General features: G+C 36.2%; 1 protein-coding gene across 1 annotated transcript; it reads left to right on the forward strand.

The window, feature by feature from the left end:
* The first annotated feature begins 13,554 nt into the window (after nt 1–13,554).
* On the forward strand, nt 13,555–21,830 carry LOC146160487 (trans-1,2-dihydrobenzene-1,2-diol dehydrogenase-like). The gene is made up of 8 exons (XM_083384506.1): nt 13,555–13,710; nt 14,927–15,038; nt 16,345–16,508; nt 16,657–16,825; nt 16,902–16,984; nt 17,262–17,390; nt 18,568–18,739; nt 21,395–21,830. The coding sequence occupies exons 1-8, from the start codon at nt 13,612–13,614 to the stop codon at nt 21,514–21,516; spliced, it is 1,050 nt and encodes a 349-aa protein (XP_083240632.1). The 5' UTR covers nt 13,555–13,611; the 3' UTR covers nt 21,517–21,830.

The following is a 21,830-nucleotide window of genomic DNA, read 5'->3' on the forward strand; positions in this document are numbered from 1 at the left end:
AGATCCAGGTCTTAAAGATTCACATTTAAATATGATAACGTCGCTCTATGGCTTTGTCAGGACTCTATTTGTCAATAGCGCTGTGGTTGTTTTTATCCACTGTTCAATTGTTTTCAATAGAGAGTCGTTTGTCAATCTTGCACAATGTTTGCGACAAATGGTTAGGTCTGTATGTTTTTAAAATCGTTGTAATGTAAAAAGGCAATATCTGTAAATAAACTTTCTGATTTGTAAAGTGGTGTTTGTGTGGAGCAAGTTTTATGTCATCAAAAATGCCATAACAAGGTAATCATAAAAATTGGTTTTAAAGTTAAACCGGGGAAATTTTCAGAGACGACGTCTCAAAATTAAGTCGTAAAACAAGTAACTTAACAAATCTGCTGCTCCCGAACATGTGCGCAAAAACTTAACAAACAAAATTGTTGTCATGCTAAGATTTCGCACTTGCCCGCTCCCTAATGCAAATGTGGTCATGTTTTCCACGAAAACAGAAACATAGGAGAAAATGAATAAAAACTTTTGATCAGTAAACAAGTTTTTTAATACGTACAAGGTGCACTTTTTATTTACATTGATTATAATAATGTTTGTTTTAGAGTTTTTGTTGTATACGTCCACTTGTTAGGGATGTTCAAAGTAGAATATCGGATCATTAGATTCGAATCCAATTTTTGTTTTTGTGGGTTAGGGTTGAAATTATTAGGTAAGTTAGTGATATACTCAGGGTTGTGGTTTGGTTAGGTGAAAGTATTGATTAGGCCTGATTCTGGTCATTTAGGTCTTATTCCGACGGGTTTAGGACTCATTCCGATTTATACAATACTACGACTTTAGGTATTAGTCCGATTTTGGTCATATTCTGGCAGTTGATGTTGTTCTTATCTCGGTTTTATGGGTGGATTCCTATTGGGCTAGTCAATCAACTGTTATTGGACGAGCGACCGACGTGCAATGCCAGGTGCAGAGATTTCGCAATTTCCTTCAAATGCGTAAAGTTGCAAAAGAAACATTCCATTGTAAAACGTGCTGGACAAAATGGGCTACAGGCTTTTTCCAAGGTCAACCCCGAACTCAAAGCGAGGAATATATGCACGAATGGAAATATTTGTCGAACTTACGAACAACGTAATTGTTAGGTATTATGGTAGCGCATTATTGACAGTAACTCGGTATTCTTATAAATAATTTGACCGGCTTATTAACGAATCCATTTAGAGCAGTGTTTTTAACCTGGGTTTGATCTAACCCCTGGGGTCGAACTGTTTCAGGGGTTTAACGGGAACGTCCTCTGAAACATTATTACACAGCTTACTTAAACCTATATCACAATTTGTTTTTGAAATCTGCCATGGTCATGCCAAAACTATGTTTTTGCCAACCTATGTATAAATATAATTTTTTCACTCTGTGCGAACTTTCGATCTTTTTTTCATGTTTTTGCCTATTTTAAGGGAATTTATTCAGTCCCTTAGAGCTTATATATTATGCAACTCATAAAACTGACGATGCAAATTGTGTTAAGTTATACTATGAATGCCATTATTTCAAATTAAATTTTAACCTTGTTATAATTATCCGTTGAACTAAATGTTTTGTCAATTTAACCCAAATAAACGCAAAATTATTATTATGCCAAGTTTCAGCTGCATTTTTACGTATGGGTTCGCTAGAGAACAATAGGTATTTTCCAGATTAATTGTTGTATGGCAGCACATCTGACATACCTTTATCCTTAAAAACCTTCAACTTTCCCCAAAACAAAATCCTGGATCTTCTCCGTTTTGGAAAGAAAGAAAATGGATACTGAGCAAAAGTTTGGGGTTCTGTGAAAGCTGGCAGAATAACATAGGGGCTCGACTGGGTAGCATAGGTAAACAACCACTGGTTTAGAGTAAAGTAAAACTAAAACGCAACAGTATAGGCTGCCTTGAAAAGAACTCAATTTGTGAAGAGTTCGTTGTGTTCTTACTATATGGGCAAAAGTTAAGTTGGGGCAGAAACCTGCTTTTTATATCATGTTTAAGTGTTGTTTTGTGTAGTTGTGCACGAAAAGTTAACGAACTGCTTTACATGGTGTTTGTTCATAATTCACTGGGGAACACAATTTTTGTTGACTTCGATTTAACAATTGTTAACTAACTTTTGGGCGCTGAATCTAATAATGACATCAAATTTTCTCTATCAGGTCAAATTTGTGAGCTAGGCACCAATAGGGGGGGGGGGTGAAGTGCCCTTTTCATGAAAAATTATATATTGTTTTCACAACGTTAAATATTATGCGACGGAAATCATAAAAAAATGACATGGTTGACATTTGTTAAAACATTTTTGGTACCATTTTAAGCCAATCTAGAGAGCGTGGCCGCAAGAAATTTTCCGCGGGAGTGCCCCCGGAGTCCCCCCAATAATTCGGATCGCTACGCTCGCCTGCGGTCTATGTTGCCCTTAACCAAAAAAGTCGCCCCCTTGCCCTGAAATCGATCCGGCGTCCCTGGTCCGAGCTTTATGTACATCTATGTCAACAAGTGGCTCATGTAGAACAATGGGATGACCAGGTTTAAGGTCAGATCTGTGAGGCCAGTTCTTCTCCACACAGTGCTGATCTCGTGATCTGCTCTCGCACATACACAAATAGCAGGGGAACTTTGTGTGTCCATGTTGCGCATTTAACGAGCTTTTTAAACGTGTATCGACCTAAATAAATTCCTGTGCCTTTTTTCCTTAATAATTTGGCCCTTCTTGTATATGACTTACTATATGATTAGCTTGTGCATTCCTATTACGTATCCAAAAGCAATACGGCTAAATTCGTAAAAACTAGCTTATTTTGGATATATGCTGTAGAGCAAAAACTTGACGTGGTAGAGGAAAACTGGCGGTGTTTTTGAAATCAGCCTAAATCAAGTGCAAAATCAAAGTCAACAATTTTTTTTGCAAAATTGTTCCCCAGTGAATGGAGTGATTGACTATTTAATTTTTCGATTACTACCTGGGCGCCGAGTATCAGGAGACATCGCAGAACGTCTCAATATAGTTTATTACAAATGGCACATCTGTATAGGCTACTATAGAGCAGGCCAGGTGAGTTTTTGTTGACGTAGGCTACTACTCAATAATTGGTAAAAAAAAATTAGTAAAAATTACAACCAATTTTAACGGACCATTTCTGAGGTTTTCAGCCAATCTGTGTTAACTACAAAACAAAAAACTAACAAAAATGCAGTATGCAAGTTTTAAAAACAGCGTGCCAATATTTTTATTCAGCGCTCAATAACTTATTACTTGTGCCTGGTTTTATTCTTGCGATGCACAAGTACCACAAAATTCCCAAAATAATAAACTGTGTTATTTCTTTAATTTAATTGTTGTGTTATGCAGTATTTGTAAAATATTTAACTGAAATTTCTGAAAAGTTGTCTAAATTCGGTAGTTTCCTAAAGATTTTGTTACGTCACAAGCGACTTGAAACAATGGCTTTTGCCAGGGCAAGTTTTTTTTACATTTTCTTACATATTCGTTCAGTGTCTTTTGTCGGGAACGACAGAAATTTATGGCAGATGCGAAAGCTATGTTTTTTATTCGAATCCACTCGAAACTGTTTGCGCCCTTCAATGGGTTGTTCGGCAATACGTTCGAACCAAAGCAGCCTGCGAATGATTTCCAGGTTCTGCAGAAATGTTTCTATTCAATGGTCCCGGACTCATCGGAAAAACTGTAGACCAACCTAGCTTTTAACATCGTTATGTTGTTGGTCAGTGTTGTAGTGTTCATTGCACTCTTTGAGGGTGGATGTGGATGTGTTCTCGTACAAAGGTAAATATATTTCAACTTAACGCAAACGTTATATATATTTGCATGTTTTTGTTGCGATAGCCATGTAATTTCACATAATCTACACTTAAGTTTGATCAGCGATATTTTAGTTACAATTCGTTGTTTAGGTTTGTATCCTTTCTACGAAGAATTGTGCCTCTCGGAAACGGTTCACTTAAAAAAGACTTAAAGGTAGAGCATAAGTTACACCAGTGTTTCAGATGTTTGATCGAATTAGCTGCTTTACCTTAAAGTTTCTTTAAAAAAGAGTATGATTGTAGGATGCGGCTAAACTTTTGAATGAGATGTTTGCTAGCTATAGCCTTCTGAAAATAAACGTTATCTACTATAGGACAGTGGTCGGCAAAATGTGGGCCGCAGAGTAAAGATGTCGATCGCGCAGCGTATGCGGCCGCTTGCGCGGTTTGGTCAAATTACCGCACAGCGCCGCGTAATAATTAAGTCTAAGCATTTTGCCGCGACAATTAAGTAAAAACACAACTTTGTCGTGCCTCATACCGCGAATGTTGTTGTTTTAGTTAATTGAAGTGAAATAGGAAGCAGTTTACACATGGATGTTTCATCAATAAAAAGTAAGCTTTTGTCCGTACCTTTATGTTTGAACTATCTTTTTAGGTGTTTGTAATGGTGTAGGAATATATTGCTTATAGTGTTCAAATTTTGCAGTTCAGCGCTGCTTAAGATTTCGAAAATAATTTGCGGTGCAGCGCAGCTTGCGAACAACTTATTAAATTGCGGGACGGGCAGCGAACACAAATTTTAGATTTTCACCATCTATACCGCAGAGTTTTTTAAGTGGGCCGCGGGCTGTTTTTTAATTTTTTGTTTCATCATGTAGTTGTGGGCCGCGTGAATGCTGTGCATATATTGTATTGTTATTGGCCAAAGAGATTATTATAATCTCTTTGATTTGGCTGAGTGTTGCTAACAATTTGTCTCACCGTGGTTCAGACCCGCGTGGTAAACTTTGAGGGCCTGTCAACTATATTTTTCAACTTTAATTATATGTAAACGCAATTTTTTTCGCGAATCGTGCGTATATTATCGTTTTGTAGTATGTTTTACATTATTGCGTGCAGTGTTTTCGGCATCAAGGCGCCATGTCAAATTTCACCCTTTCTCGGTGTCAACAGCCTGTGTGGACTTAGACTCCCTTCAAAATACAATTTTTACCTTCAACATTTACCATAGTTTACGGTGGTCCAAACCTAGGCCCGCGGGCTACATGTGGTGCAAGAAATATTGTGGCCCTCAATGCTGTCAACCTTGGATCACCCTGACCTACTTAATGTATTCTTTTTATTCAAATTTGTAATATTGCTATTGTATCGTAAGTAGCACTTATCCAAATTTTACTACAAGATTAACATAATGTAGCCTATTGCTTATTTGTTTCGTTCGAACTTTTTGCGTGATTGCGGCTGCCGCCATTCAGCTGTGGAGATGATATAGTGTTAATCTTTTATGCGCCTAAGGCAGTGTTTCCCAACCTTTTTTATACTAGTGCCCCCTTGGGCTTCATATTATTTCATATCGCCCCCCCCCCCCCTAAATTATTGACGTATAGGTAGATAACTTAAAAAATTAAGGCATATAATTTACATACAACAATAATTGCGTTAAGGTATACACTGGTGCAGTCTGCGCTACCGCAATTAAAATGGCTGACGATTCAATATAATTTTGTTTCATGCATATACTAAAACATAACACAACACTGCGGATAATTTAACTTGATAATGCAATCTAGTTTTATCGTTAGCTCAACATAAAAGATTGCTTGCGCTGGTCTAGAATATTACTACGCAATCTTTTTTCACTTGCGGCACACCAACAGAGAGAAAACAATAAAGCGAATGATGATTGAGCGCGCCGGAGGCTCCGAAAATTTAATCTATTTAATCTATTTGTTTTCTGATATCGCGGATTTGAAGACCCTCTAAAATTTCTTAAGCCGGCCAAAGTTCTACAAAACTGTAGCCTACCCCCTTGTAATAGCTGATTATTAGGGCAAATATTTTTTGACTTGTCAAAAGAAGTCAAAATCTACACGTTAGGTCAAAATTTGTCAAATTTTTTTTATCAAAAGTCGTTTAAAAAAAAAATAGTTTTGATTTATATTCAAAGTCTTTTCAACCGTATTAATCTTCATTAGACCAATATACGTTATAAAAAACGTGTGAATAACGACGCCTAAGTTATTTAAATCAATTTATTTCTAACAGATAAACATTTTGTCAAAACAAATTATTTTTAGGTCAAAATTTGACAATTTTTTTATTTTTCAGGTCAAAATTTCTTAATTTTTAGGTCAAAAAATATTCGCCCAACTGATTATATAACAGAAGGCTTTTAATAGCATTCGAAAAATGAAACCTGGCCCTGGTGTTTTTTTATTTTTTGGCATAATTTATTATTCGAAACAGCTGCCAAGGCTAGTTGCACAATAATGCCAATAGTATATTTACGACTGTTGTATTTTATGGGTTTTGAGCGTATGGTTAATCTTGACATTGGTGTAAAATTTCGAATATTTGTTGTCAATGAAAAAAATATTTTGATATTTGATTTCCGGTGATAGAAGATAACAGGTTTCAAAAAGTTTTAAATATTATGGAAAGTTCAGAAAATTACACCTGGGGATTATCGCATAATATTAAAACGGCCTTGATATGCTATACCTACGTTAATTCAATTGATTATTAAACAGTACCCTTACAAATAACAAGTAACACAACCTCCGGGAACGTCGCGGCATATCTGACATGGTTACGCGGCACATCTGTTGCGGAGCACTGGAAATTTCTGCACCAAGACTTTAAATAAAGAAAACAATTTTGCGGCGTATAAAATGGTGAAACGCAACAACAACCAACAACCTTACAAGAAAGCCAATTATTACGTCAGAAGTTAACAATGGTTGGAAAACTTCTTCAAGTTCGCAGTACGAAAGTTGCCATTTAAGCCTAAATGTTACATAGGGTATTACAGTGCTGTTTGTTACGATTTATTTAAACTGTTTATAAAATGTTACGTAACGCCCCTTTATGTGCGTTCAGCGCCCCCCAAATAAGACAAAAACTTAAAACGCCCCCTTGTAACTTGCCAAAGCCCACGGGCGGTACCGCCCACGTTGGGAACCTCTGGTCTAAGGTAAACGTTTCGCCATCTGGATTTTAGCTTCATGCTTGCGCACGAGTTCGTTTAATACAAAAGGTAGAAAAAAAAAGTTTCATGACGTACCTTTATGACGTCATTCTAATGCCTCCGACTCAAAACAAATATCTTGGATCCGCCCTGTTTTGTAGTTGTTTTACGTAGTGGGCCTTCAGTGGCTTCAAAATGAGTATTTTGGGCAGCGACAAACCAACTGTAGGCCTGCTAGGATATACGAAACTAAACGCAAAATCATAATGTCGACTTGTAAAAAGTGATAGAAAAAAATGTAATGTCGTGCTTCTGTCTTGAATACCTATTCATATTTTAAAAGTCTTGTTTTAATGACAAAATTTACTGCGATTTAATATGTTGTTTTGGAAATTGCGATATTTATATACGAGGCAAACATTCATTTTAATTTTAAAGAACTATAACCCTTGATAACATTAGAATAATAAAGCATTTCAATACAGCACTGATCAGAAGTATCGTTTTAAGCCTTAAGGTTAATGTTTGAAGTTCGAACTAAAGTATAATATTACTTTAAATTCTTAGAAATTATGAAAAAATTGACTTGGAATCTAACAAAAAATGGATGTTTTAGTTTATTGTTTCCAACCGTGAGTTTAGAACCTAACAGTTAGCGTGGCACATGTATAGATGGTTTACCATTTTTTCCCCTACGTTTCTGCGTAAGCATTTGCTATGACTAGACTTTCAATGTAGGAATACCATTTTTTGGTTTAATTTAATTGGTCTAATTAAGTTTGTTGATTTGTACCTACCATATTTTTCCACAAAGATTTCAAGCAACCCAAACAACGATAGGATATTGACAATTTGCATTCCGGCAAGAAAGAAATTCGAATATATAGGATTGCGAGGTAATTGCGTGGGGATTTTATTTTAATTTTTGCATAAGTCATAGGTGTAAACCTTAAATAAATATATCTGTGTGTATTTACAGGTATATCAAATGTCACCGTGAAGTCCATTGACAAACCTGCTCTGAAGTTACCATTCGAACCGTTCCTGTTACCTGCTGCCATGGTTGTGTTTCTTCAAACAGGAATCCCGACCAAAGGACCACGCGTGCGTTTGATCATCGCCCCCGACATGTTTGAAATATTCCTTGCTCACTTTGAAAGGAACGTCTCGACCAAGGCTAATGCTCTTCTAACTAAACTGAGGCAGCGTAGGGCACAGGATATCTTAATCCCATCACCGGATAGCAGCCAAAATATCCAGGCCGTATCTAAAACACCGCAGCAGGTCTTCATTCACTGCACGATTCAACCTTACAAATCGTCCATGAAACGTCCAATTACCCAAACCTGCTCAACCCAGACGGTCAACGCGATAAGGACACACGTCTCTATTCAGACTAAATCGTTGAAATCCCTATCCGTCGCCAGTCAAACCTTGCAGTTTGTTGCAACGCCAATTCCAACGCAGACCATCAGAAAATGTTTTATTCCCACCCGCATCCAAACCGTAAATCCGATTCTCAAGTAAATTCAAACCCAAACTTCCCAATCCGTTGTTAAACCCGCATCCACACAGACTTCTACTTCGAAAACCGCCCCTACTTCCACCCAAACTGGTGGACAGGTTTCGAAAAGTTTAAAGTCACTTGTTGTGTCCACTTCAACTCAGACCTTCCAACATCAAATGATCTCAGCGTCAATGTCTACACAGACTTCCAAAAGTGCTGCTATGACTCTTTACACCCAGACTGTAGAACTTGACAGCTCGCCTGTAAGCACACAAACAACAACTCAAACTCAGCCGAGTGATCAACCTACATCGGACACTGGAACCCTAAAAAAACGACAAAGCGCAACCACATTCACTCAAACCATTTTTGGAACTGTTCGAATGTTGCCGGCGCGAAAACCCAGGTCGAGTTTTAACAAAGGAACACAAACTGCTACTCTTCCAGCAAGGGCTGGTCAAAGAAGTTCGAAAAAAGCAAATAAAACTGATAACTTTTTCCGTAGTAGCAAAACGACTGCGCCCAGTACTTCGTAAGTCCCATATTGTCGTCACGAATATTGGCTTCAGGAATGGTCCAAAAGGAAGCACCATTTTGTAAAAATTCCAAAATTCAGCAATGACGATATTATTAAAGCAATTACCAAATTGCCGATTGAGGAAAGTGTTAAAACAACTCCCACCGAAGAAGATTGGGAGCGCTACTACCAAGAGGAGTTGGCGAAACAGGCGAAAGAGGACGCACAACGACTGGCAAAGAGGGCAGATTGCAAAAGACAGGACATAAATTTATTTCGTTCAAATCCCGGAGACACAACGAGCAAAGATATACTGCTTGTGGTTGATGACATTATGAAAGCTATTAATCAACTACCAAAGGAGAAAAGCGTTCGCCAGTCTCCCACTGAAGAAGACTGGGAGCGGTACTACCAAGAGGAGTTGGTGGAACAGGCGAAAGAGGATGCACAGCGGCTGGCGAAGAAGGCAAGATCTAAAAAATCCACAGAAGATAGATCTATTGTTTCGTCAAATCTTGCGGAGACAGCCAAGACAAAAAAACTTGCTGCTGCTGGATCTCACTCCAAACTGTGGACACCAAACACAATTAAGAGAGTGATAAAAGTGAGTCTCAGTTGTCAGCTGCCAGCTCTCACAAAGCACCCAGTGGTTCTACTTCTAAACTTTGTCCACCAACTTGCACCACACAAAGTTGATTCTTCCTCGAAACCTGGTGCGCCAATCAATCACAAGGCTCAAATTGTGGTAAAGAACCAGTCAAAACTGCGACAGCCAAGCAAGTTAGAATGATCGGTGTCCAAGCGTTGTGGACCCAATCATCAGATTACACCGAAAGACTTGTGTGCTGCGCTTAAAATGGTGCCCAAAATTACGCCGACTCCAATTTCTGAGTCTCCAACTTTCCATGATATACCAAAACTGGATAAGAAAAAAGTGGAAGATTGGATGGCAAACATGCAAAGAGCCTTGACAAGGGAGAAGTTGTTCAAGATCCAGGATGACCCTGAGCATCGCTGCACCTCATCCTCGGTCGTCGGCAAGATGAGGAAGCCGACAAGGATGCGGAAGAGAATCTTGAAAGAGGTTGATTTCCTGGATAAAATAAAGGAACTGGCGAAACCTTTTAACCTTGTCCCGTGCGTTTTCGGTGGTGCACGGCGATTAGGGAAAATAAAGGTAAAACATTCACTCATTAGTGCTAATTCAATATTGTATGGCATTAAACTCTTCTTTGATTTTCAGTCAGACGATGTCAGCTTTTTCAATCTGGTGCCACAACTGCTGGATTTTGTTGACGAGTTTACAGACGACCTGCCACTGATTACAAACGAAGATATCCGTCAGTTGTGCGGTCGAACCCCGCACCTATACAGGTTGACTGACCAAGAGGAACAGAAGGTGGAAGCTTGGCTGCACACTTGCAACATCCCCAACCAGTTGCAAGTCAATCCACTCTTGTTTTGAGTGATCTTGAGATATTTCTCTAAAGACAATTTGATCACACGGATCACAACCATTCGCCCGGCGCTGAAAAGACGCTGAAAAGACGCTGAAAAGTTCATTATTTTGTATTTCATGACATTTTTCAATAAATGTATTATTTATTTTTGTCGGTAGGTTGTCGTTTTGTTCATTGATAGAAAATAAGCGAGGGGACGAAAAACATGCGTTCGTCATTCCATTTAAATTAAAGTTTAGACCGCAGAATCCTGCGTTACTGTTAGTGTGTTTGTTTTTAGTTTCTAAATATAGCATTTGTATCTACGTTTGCTCAAGGGCGTAAACTTTAAACTAGTTGCAACTGTGCCAAGAGCTTCCCCAAAGAAATAGCATGTCTAGACTCCAATCATAAGACCTAAATAAGAACAACATAAATGTCGGAATAAAACACAGTTCGAAATAAGACCAAAATAGGACTAATACCTAAATGTCACAGTACCGTCTAAATTTGAAAGTCCCTAACTCGTCGGAATAAGACCTAAATGACCAGAATCAGACCTATACAACAACCCCAAACCCCACCCCTAGGTACATCGTTACCTCCCCTACAAATGTCAACCCTAACTCCTTTTGTAACCTCAAACATGGCCGAAAATCCGGTGCCGAAACAGCGGCGCCCTGACTGTGCCGGTGAAACCAGGGCGTCCAAACGTCGCCACCAAAACAGCCGACCTACGCCCCCCGATCGACCTATGGTCCCACCCTTTCCCGACAGTTTCAGGCGTTATTTGGGTCATTTAGGCCTTATTTCAGCGATGGAGGTCAATTTGTTACGTCAAAGAACTTTATAGGCTTGTACAGACAACAATTGGTAATTTTAATATTCCGCTTGTGTGCGACAGCTACTGGAATGACGTAACACATTTTCGACCCGATCGACCGGTTAATCGCCATCGACTTGATTGGCTACCCCTGCTAGATTCTATAGCTATATCTTAGAAAGCGTTTTATGATTAATTGCTGTTTTGTTACGAAAGGGTATAGGCTATATCGGTCATGTTCAAACGTTACCTTACCGGAAAACGTATTCAAAAATATTGGACATATATTTTTTAACAATTTTTATTTTCGGCAATGTAATAAAAACTTGCAAGAAATTTAAAAGAAATACCGGTATACCAAAAAAAAAAAATCGCGCTCGCTTCGCTCGCCACGTGAGCCCTGACTTAGAAAGGTTACTAAACACTAAACAAGATTAGCTATTAAAGTTATCACGTTTCTTCAAAGTAGTTTTATTACACTTTTCATTTGCGCCAGCACTTTACTGCCTCCTTAAATGTAATTAAACACGATTTTAAGTGAAAAAAAAGATCAGAGGTCCGCCTGATTAAAAGTTGTTCTAACATTTTTATAATACAATTCTCAGTGAACATTTTGTGCGGCCCACAAAGACCTTTCTGAGTTTGTCATGTCATTGACATAAAAGCAGGGAGTCGAACTGTTTGACTGCTCCGGTTCAGAGATTCGGTTCGGGTTCAAACATTTTGTCGGAATCCGGTTTCGTTTCGGAGCAATTAATTCAAAGTTCCAGGTTAGTTCCGGTGTGACAAAATTTATTTTCAAACAGCTATAGGTTTATAAAGTTCCTGTTCGGACACAATATGAGTTGCGTGGTTTAACCTAAAAATGTAGGTCAATTAATGTAGAGAATAACTATTGAATCGTATCGGCCATATAATCTAAGTTTCGTGATGTAATAAAAAACAAGCAGCTCATTATTAAAATAGGCTATATAAAAAATTCAAAAGCATTCTTTTAATTATTAAATATTCATTTTCTCTCATAAAATTTCGATCGCTATACTTTGACTCGGTTCATATTCGGGAAAGATGGCCCAAAAGCGATTCATAAAGTTCCGGTTCGAATTCGGTTCGACTCATAACTCGTCCAACTGTGAGCAATAAGTCAACTAAAATAACGAATACGCAACTTATTTATTTCATAAGTCAAGACAAGTTATTTTGGTCAAAAAAAATCAAATCATTGACTGAAGTCATTACAACACTGATAATCTAAAATAAGGTAGAGGCTGCTAAAGAGAGATATATCTCACTTAACTGAAAAAAGTGATATACGTTGCAAAATCGCAAAAAAATAATCAAAATACTTCATGCTGATTTAAGAAAACGTTGCATTTTTGTTGTTTAGACAATGTACGCAAACCCGTGAGAAATGCGGGGGATTCGCGATCAATTTCATTTTAATTGCACTCAGAAGATATATTCTGTAAGGTTGATTAAAAGAATCGTTTCAGACGTTTATTTGAGAGAGAAATAAATTTAAACTTACAAGGGCAACGTTTACTTTAGTAGGACTGATCACAGTATTGACCAATGAAATTTCATGGCTCAGTAGGGAGCATACAATTAAATATTTCCACCATAACCAACGTTTCGTTTTGACATTATTTTCTCGCCCTTGGGAAACATGATTTTTAATTTCGTAAGAAATGAGCTGTTTACATTGTTTTGGACCTTCCTTAGCTCAAATTCAATAACTGCCGCGAATCTCAGTTTACCTACTCGCCGTGCTGATAATTATGTTAGCCAATGAATTTTTTTGGCTAACCTTATATATATATGCGATTATACGGTCCACATCAGGAAATAATTCATAAGTAATTTCTTGTTTCCATATGCGTTAAAAACGAAACAACTTATTTGCGCGTCTGTCAGTATGTTGACAGTTTGATGGAAACACACAGCAAAAACATTGACGTATTAGCAGGGCTAATAGTACTTGTTAACCCATTTTGTGATTAGTCTCGGATTATCAGTTTCGTGCAAATAAAACAAGTCGTGTTACGTTTTTTTCCTCCATTTTCTTTATCGGGGTAATACCCTAAATCTTAAACTTCATTGGTTCTCTGCTAAGCTTTTCTGTAACACCCTACGCGAATATAAGCAAGTTTTGTAGGGTATAAATGTTGTGGTATTACATAAATGTTTGCCAGGAGCTATTATAAGTAAATCCTAACCTACATATTTTTTGTAATGCTTAAATAGTTCTGTAAACACAAGACATTGCATCGCTCATTGCCAGGTTACACTTTAGTTAACAAGGTTAATAATTAATATTATTTTTATATTATAAAGGAAAAATATAATGGGTGGAAAAACTATTAATTGGGGAATTTGTGCTGCCGGAAAAATTTCCAATGACTTTGTTGTTGCTTTAAATGCTTTATCAAAAGAAGAACACAAGGTGTGTATAAATAGGTGACTTAGTAGTTTTTAAGAAATCGAAGCTAAGGCAATTTTAAGTTGTATACCCTAAATAGTCGTAAACCTTAGTGTATAGACAAAAGGTTATGGCCAAACCGACTGAGTTGGTATTTAACTTTAAAAATAATAATTTCCGATTTGGTTAATCTGAATTGTTTACATACATTTTTGTTTGTTTTTGTTGCAATTCACATCTTGTACAAGACAGATCATAAAAGAAGGAATGTACTATTCAATATTTCTTTAATTTTGTTGTTGACAATTAGGCTTGGTGTCATACTTTACAATGTTCACATGTTGACTTGAGCAATAACTCGTGGAATAATTATATTTAGTTCTAGGCTAATGCACTTTTACTGCAGATTGTAACTCATTTTAAAGGAGAAAAGGAAAATGGCCAAAGACATGTTGGTAGTTTGCCATAACTTTTGACTTACACCATATCAACGATAATAATATTAGATAAGGTTACAAGTATTATAAAAGCCTAAAATGAGTTTTTATATGGTAAACTGGTTAAACAATAAACATTATTGTCATAATTTGCAAGCAGAGCTTTTCAGCCTATTACCTATACAAATTCTGAACACATACCACACTGAACTACAAAGAAAAACTGCAGATTGAGAATTGCTCCATAAAATCCAACATTTAATTTTGCATGTTTCTACCATTAATCCATCTTGCTGTTGGGTCTAAATTAAACTTATTTTATGTGAATTATTTTCATCAACCTTTGCCTCATTAAAACTTTTATTTCCAAAGTGACATTTCATCTCAAAAAGTGTATGTCTAAAAAAATATTGTCTGTTTTATGTACAACTTTAGACCAAATTCCACATTGAATTACTGTGAATTATTAGGCCATTTAAACAGAAATAAATAAAAATTTTCTTATTAAGCCAATACAGATAAATATTGTTTATATTATTACGCTGCCCCAAAAATACCAACATTAATGATTCATGTAGAATTGTATAGCAATTTCTTCTCAATTAGTTGTACTGCAAATGGTTTCACTTTTTTTTTACTTTAACTATTTTTTCAAATCTAGTTCAGATAAAAAATCCCAAGTCTTGAGATAAAAAAAGCAAATGAAATATATTGCAAGCTATTAAAAACATTCGTAAAATTGCAGTAAGATTTTGGTGATTTTTTTGTGTAAAAGGAGAAATAAATTTAATTTTTTTTGTTAGATTGGTGCCATTGCTGCAAGCAATTTGAAACGGGCAGAAGAATTTGCAAAAAGTCATGACATTCCAAAAGCTTATGGGAGTTATGAAGAGCTAGCAAAAGACAATTCCATTGGTAAATATATAGTAGTTATGTTTTTATTGAACCGTTATTTAGTATTATATAATAATCCAATGGTTCTTTTCGAAAAAAATTATTTAAATATGTAAATCATGGGGCACCAAAGATTTTAAATTAAGGGTCGAAACGACTTGAAAGTGTAAATATTGTCAATTGCGGACTGGGACAAATTTTTTGCCAAAAATTGTTGTCAAACGTTGTCAACTTGATAACTGATAAATGAAAGTATAAACACAATTTAACTAAACTATTTTGAGCTTAATGAAATTAATCTTCAGCAAGCATTACAACCGTAAAGTTTAAACATAAATTTTTTATTGCAGTTAAGTTCAACAAATTTGGGTACACAATGCATGGATCTGTAATGTAGCTTGATAATGAATTGCAAAGCCAAAAAGGTCGAGTAGATCGACATCATCTTGATTAAGACACATTAACTTAACATGAAGCTTGAATTGTGTCTTAATCAAGTTGATGTTAATCTACTTAACCTTTTTGGCTTTGCAATTAATTATCAAGTTCAACAACATGTATCAAAATTAGAGATGTTCAAAGCACAGAAATGAATTGCAAAACTATGTGCTAACTTAGTTATATTGTAGTTGGAACATTAATAAAATTAAATTTCAAATAATTACCATTATTTAAAACTACCATTTTAAGAATTGTTTACCTTATGCATATCTACACAAAACAAAGCAACAGGTCATCAGGTTGTTGCCCAAACTTAATTTTTTGCCCACATTGTAAGAGCAGTGCAACACAATGAGCTCTTCACTAATTTAGTTGTTTATTAAGACAATATTACTGTCTTTTAGTTTTGCTACTACAAACTGATCTGTTAAAACAGTTAAGCATTATGCTGCAAAGAATAGAACTTACTATTTCTGGTAATGCATAAAAATTACTTGACAATTATGCTGTGGTGTAACCTTGCTAAATATTGGCCTAAGGTTGACCTTGAAGTAACCCCATAGCAGACTTTTAACGTTATACTATAGAATGTTACTTTTGCCTTTCAACGCCCATGAGGAAATTGTGAATATCTGCACCTGGCATTACACTTTGATTGCTTGCCTTATAACTTTTGATTGACACTTAAAAATAAGGTATATTTTATTGACAAAACATTATATTGATTCGAATTGCCCAATATAAACCTCAAAATTGTTTCAAATTTAATTTAGATTCACTTCTAAGGATCCAATATTTTACTTTGAATATCTCTAATCAAAGGCGGATAATTGTATGGTATTACTGGTACCCAGCACTCTCTGGTATATACATTTTGTCTTTTCAGATGTGGTGTATGTTGGTACATTTAACACTTCTCACTATGCTATTAGTAAAATGTTTCTTGAAAATGGAAAGAATTTGCTTTGTGAAAAACCATTGTGTGTCAATGTTGGTGAAACAAAATCATTGCTAGATTTGGCCAAATCAAAAAACCTTTTTCTTATGGAGGTATGTAAACCACCATTTATCATATTGTTACAACTAATGCTAATACAGATGTGAAAGAAACTGGATGTCAGTTTGTATAATGGCTCTTTACTTTTAATGTATAATTATATTTTTTTAATTTTTATTTTATGCATTTATATATATACAGGCTATTTGGAGCAGAACATTCCCACTGTATATCAAACTAAAAGAAATGATTAATGATGGCATACTGGGTGAAGTGCGTTATGTTTGGGCTTCTTTTGGTGCTTATTTTGAAACACCAGTTCCAAGAGTCCGTGAAAAGGAAGCAGCAGGTGGTGCACTACTGGACCTTGGTACTGAAAATTACATGTATTAGTATATATTTGGAAAACTGATGCATTTTTCTATCAATATTCAAGTTTTGTATAGGTATTTATCCAGTCCAGCTTGCTCAGTTTATCTACAATGATGAAAAGCCATTAAGCCAAACAACAAGCGGGTGTTTGTTGGAGGTAATATTACTGCAGTATATATTATGAACACATTTATAATAATGTAGCTCTAAACTTCAGTTTGGAAACCAATTTTACCAACTTCTGCTTTGGGGAAGTTTAAAAACCTTTTCTCGGGGTAATTTTGAAAAACTTTTCCCATTAAAGTTTTGAAGTGCTTTATGATTGTAAGTTATTTAGGTTTGTTAAAATACTGGTTTTATATTGTTATATTGTTTGCTTTTCAGCAATGAACTATTTAGTTGATTTTATTAAAGCATTTTATTGTGTTTCGTAGACTGGCGTTGATGCAGAAGCCAACATAGTATTGCAATACAGCAACAACAGGACTGCTGTTCTAAATACTACCCTACGCAGTCATATGCCCAGGGAAGCTCTTGTGTGTGGTACCAAAGGATATGTTAGGGTAATTTTGTTTACTAATTAAAAAAAAATAGTTTTACTTCTTGGTAAACTTTTTTACTAGATATTACCCAATTAAAAATTTCATTATTATATGAAAATAAATAAAATTGTAGGGAAAAAAATGTAAAATTGGTGTAAACTGAAACTTATTATTAATTTTCGCATAATATGGTATTAAAAAACAAAATGCATATTTATGATTATATATGTATTTATATTAAATAAATGTTGTACCTAAAAAACACATTTCAATCGCCAGTAAAAAAGGGTTGCACACCTAGTGTTAAATAAGTTCAGCAGGAACCCAATGCCAATGGGATGGTTTCTGTCATGCGTTTGTTTTTTGTATATGTCCGATTATACAAAATGTAATAAAAAAGAAGTAAGCAAAAACACAGCAAGTTAAGACATTCTACTAATTTCATATTAACATCAGTACAATATTTTTTTAGAGATTTTTTATCCAAAAGGAATTTGTTATTATTTGCCTCATGATGAGATTAATTGCAGTTGTTCGTACATTAAAAACTATTGTACTTCTTTCATTGTCCTGGAGTTTTTGCACAAATATAGATTTTACTGTTTGGATGTAAGATTTTAATTCTGTAGCTATAATATTCTTCAAAATGCCTTATTTTAAGCCAAAGGTACAAGCTTGCATGATATTGTCCAGGGCTCTAGGCTACGTCCAATTACCCATTTTGATGGAGGGTGGACTTACACTTTAGCCATTTTTGTAACTTGACTGGTACTCAAAATGACTTTTTAGCAGCACCGGTAAACAATATAAAACATGACAAGCTTAAATGTTACATGTAACAGTACTGGTAACTTCTATTTTTAAGTGTACTGATAAAATTTTGCAGAAAGTGCATTTACGTAACGCTCCCTTATGTGCGTTCAGCGCCCCACAAATGAGAAAAAGACCAAAAAAACCCCTTGTAACTCGCCAATGCCTACACAAGAGACCAATTAATATAGTAGTTTTGTGAAATATTTATTTACCTAATGTGCATTACAATTGGCCTATTGAATGAAATGTATGCAATTGTTTTTCTCATTTATGAAAGCCATTGTGGAGTATATTTGGTTTTATAGATTCTTATGATTGTATTACATATTCTACAGGGTTTCTAAACCGCCAGTCACTTTAGCTCTCAGTATGTTAATTATTACAGATACATGATCCGATGTGGTGTCCAGTAAAGATGACCCTTCATCTGCAAAACGAAAAATCTGAAGAATTTGCCTTTAAGCTTCCCGACTTACCAACTAAAGGCTCGTTTCACTTCACAAACTGTCAGGGTCTTCAATATGAAGCATCAACTGTGAGAAGCTGTATTCTAGGAGGTATGTGTCATTTTCTCCGCAAGTTTTGCTATGTTGCTATAAATACTGACAAAAAATTTCAACTGGGGGAATTCCCCTATTTTCCGTATGACCATAATGCATAATGACGTAGTAAAAAAATAATCAGACACATAATTTACGTCAGACGCAAAGCCAACACGTGCGTCGAAACCGCTTAGTGTGCAATCGTTAACTTCGGGCGAAAAACTCAACCAAGACGGTAATATATGTGTGGTGGATTTTGGTAGAATCGTGTTTGTACTATTAGCAGCGCAGTTTCCTAAGTTCAATGTAAGCTATCACGTTAAATTACAAGCACGTGGTTCGCTACCTGCAATACTAAACGAAAATCGTTTTTCCCAGGTGTTATTATTCCACGATTAGCGCAACATCTGCGCCGAGCAGTGTGCACACACTAAACACGTGGTCTTAAGACAGGATTGTCTTAAGACAGAATTGTGTCATTAAAATGTTAAAACAACGGGCCTCGGATTTTTTGTGCACTTAAAGACGTGTTTGATTACATTCAAAGAGGCAGTACTTTGTTGGCGCCAAGCGCGAAAAAAGAGTTTGTGTGGTTTAAAATTGAAATCCACACATAATCCGCCATAATAGAAATGGAAAGTGTAATAGAACTCGCACTTGCGAAGTTAAAATGGTCACAAAGTATTTGAAATGAAGTCGCGCCTAGTTTGTCAAAGAGGCGGCGGGCCAGATGAATTACGTTGGTGGGCCGTAGGTTGCCGACTCCTGTCTTGGGATATGCTTAAAGAGAATAATTTTGCGATAGCTATCATTATAACCATGGTCAATTGAATTGCCCTTCGACTGGTTTAGATATTATCCCATGTAAAAAAGTTTGCGGAGCACTGCCATATAATCAGTGCGTATGACATAGCCTAATTCTCGCGATGTGAATCAATCCAAGTATAACTCGAATAGCCTTTTATGTTTGTTGTTTGTGATTCGACATTGCACTACGAAATTGCTTGCCGTAAGTTAAAAATACATCACAGCTTGAAACCAAAATTCCTAATACACCTTCCATCAGTTTTTCTTTAGCACTTGTTTGGCATCTCTGATTAACCTTATTAGTGTAGGGCAATAGGGGAAATTTAAATTATTCTTTATGTATCCAATTAATATATTTAGGTAGCCTGCTCGTCTTTTTAGGTACACGGGCAGTATTTGCAAAAACTTATCATTTAGTACAACGTTATTTAGCTATCTCACAATAAGCTACAATTTCGCATGGTCAAAAACTCTGTAATACACTCTTTTTAACATTACATCGCCAAGAAGGGAGTGAGTGGCCTTTTTCAAATAGTAAAAATGATTGCGAATTTCCCTGTACTATCTACAACCAAATGGCTGCACGCAGGATTCGCTGCAAAAATGTTTTTCCCGCCTTCACAAGCATTTAGGTGAGTAGTCCAGCACTGCTTTTTTGTCAGAGGGCTAAAGTTCAGACACATATATAAACTTCTAGCAACATATGTAGATCCATTTGGGCCTTATCAATATTATCGCCATTACGTCTAGACAAAGGGTTTAACGACATGGTGGGCCTACAGTCCAGGGGTCGGAAACCCCTGGCACGCTGGATGATTTTCAAGGAACGCCAAATGATTCAACGTGTACGTTATATCACCTTAACAAAGTGCAACTGTTACATCAATACCACATGGCGTCAGACTCGGGACTCGAGTAAGACTAGGTAAAAGTCCGACGTGTGCGCATGCGCAGTACCAATTTCGACGCTGATGAGGCAGCAAACTGTAAATTGTTAACGTTAAATAGTATATGGTGGCAATATCTATATCATCGATACCACTGGTTATACCAACAGGGTTTTATTAGTTATTGACAGGGACATGTTGCTCTACCCTAGCATGAAGAGGCTCTTACAAAATTTTACAACAAAGTTGGACAAAGAGCTACACTGTAGATTGCACGTAATTCGTTAAAACTAACTGACCACGTTAATTGAAAGTAACTTGACTGTGTTTATTTCTCATAATGTTATTGTAGCCATTCTTTAGTGTAAAAAGGTGACATGATAAAATCGTGATAAAATCCAAGCCTTTTGGGTTTGCCTTAATAATATTCTTAGGTTACATATAGTTTCGATCCGTTAGAAAACGGTTATCAAAGCAAATGAGCGATTTGTTTCTCAAGCTCGAAAGATGTTGCTTGCATGAGTGTATTTTTCAAAACTTGGATGCGAAATTTTTCGCCTAAAGAGAAAGATATGCTTGAACGTTTGCGCAGTCACGCACAACATGAACGTGGTTTGATTGCAATTTAATTACAATCCGCTTTCTGCTAATTCTTAGAAAATTTCTTAGAAGTTTAGAATTTAGATAACGTTTTACATATAATAAAGACAATGTGTTTTACGTCCTTATTGTTCGCCGCTCATTCAGTTGCAAGTTTAGTCACCACTGCCTTGTCCTAAACACAGTAGCCGGTTTAAGTGCTAATAAGTGCGGTAAAACATCAGTTTGTTGGATGTTTTGGCCTCACCTATCATTATCTGATGTCGATCGCAACTTTTCCTAAATGCTATGTAACGACAACAATACGAAAGCCCTGCTTTACGAGTCTGGATTGTGTGACTAGCAAGCTAAGAGTTAAATTGTGTTGTGTTGACAGGACTCAAGCAATCACCAGCGGTTTCACACGAGGCTACCCTTTATATTGCTGAGATACTGCAGAAAGCTCGTCAGCAAATAGGCTACAGCTTGCCTCAAGACGCTCAATGGAAAGAGTCCTGATTTACCAACGGGGACTGCAGGTCTACTATAACAGAGCAAGGCAATTAATCCGCTATAATATTGTGGGCATGGCAAGTGAAGTATTTAAGAAAACACGTACAAAGTTACTAAAACGCAATAATTTTTGGCATGTTGTAGAATACCAATTATCGATCAAAATGTTATATAATTGTGGTAATGAAACCATCGCAGTGTAAGTTTAATAAACTGCGTTTATCATTTTTACGTATGCAATAACAATAATTAAATATGTTGCGCAGTATTTAACTCCGTTCAATTTAAAAGTAAATGCAATAAATTTGATTTTGCACTAT

The sequence above is a fragment of the Ascidiella aspersa genome, chromosome 3, assembly GCF_963924565.1.
Source record: "Ascidiella aspersa chromosome 3, kaAscAspe10.2, whole genome shotgun sequence".
In the NCBI taxonomy this organism is placed as follows: Eukaryota; Metazoa; Chordata; class Ascidiacea; order Phlebobranchia; family Ascidiidae; genus Ascidiella; species Ascidiella aspersa.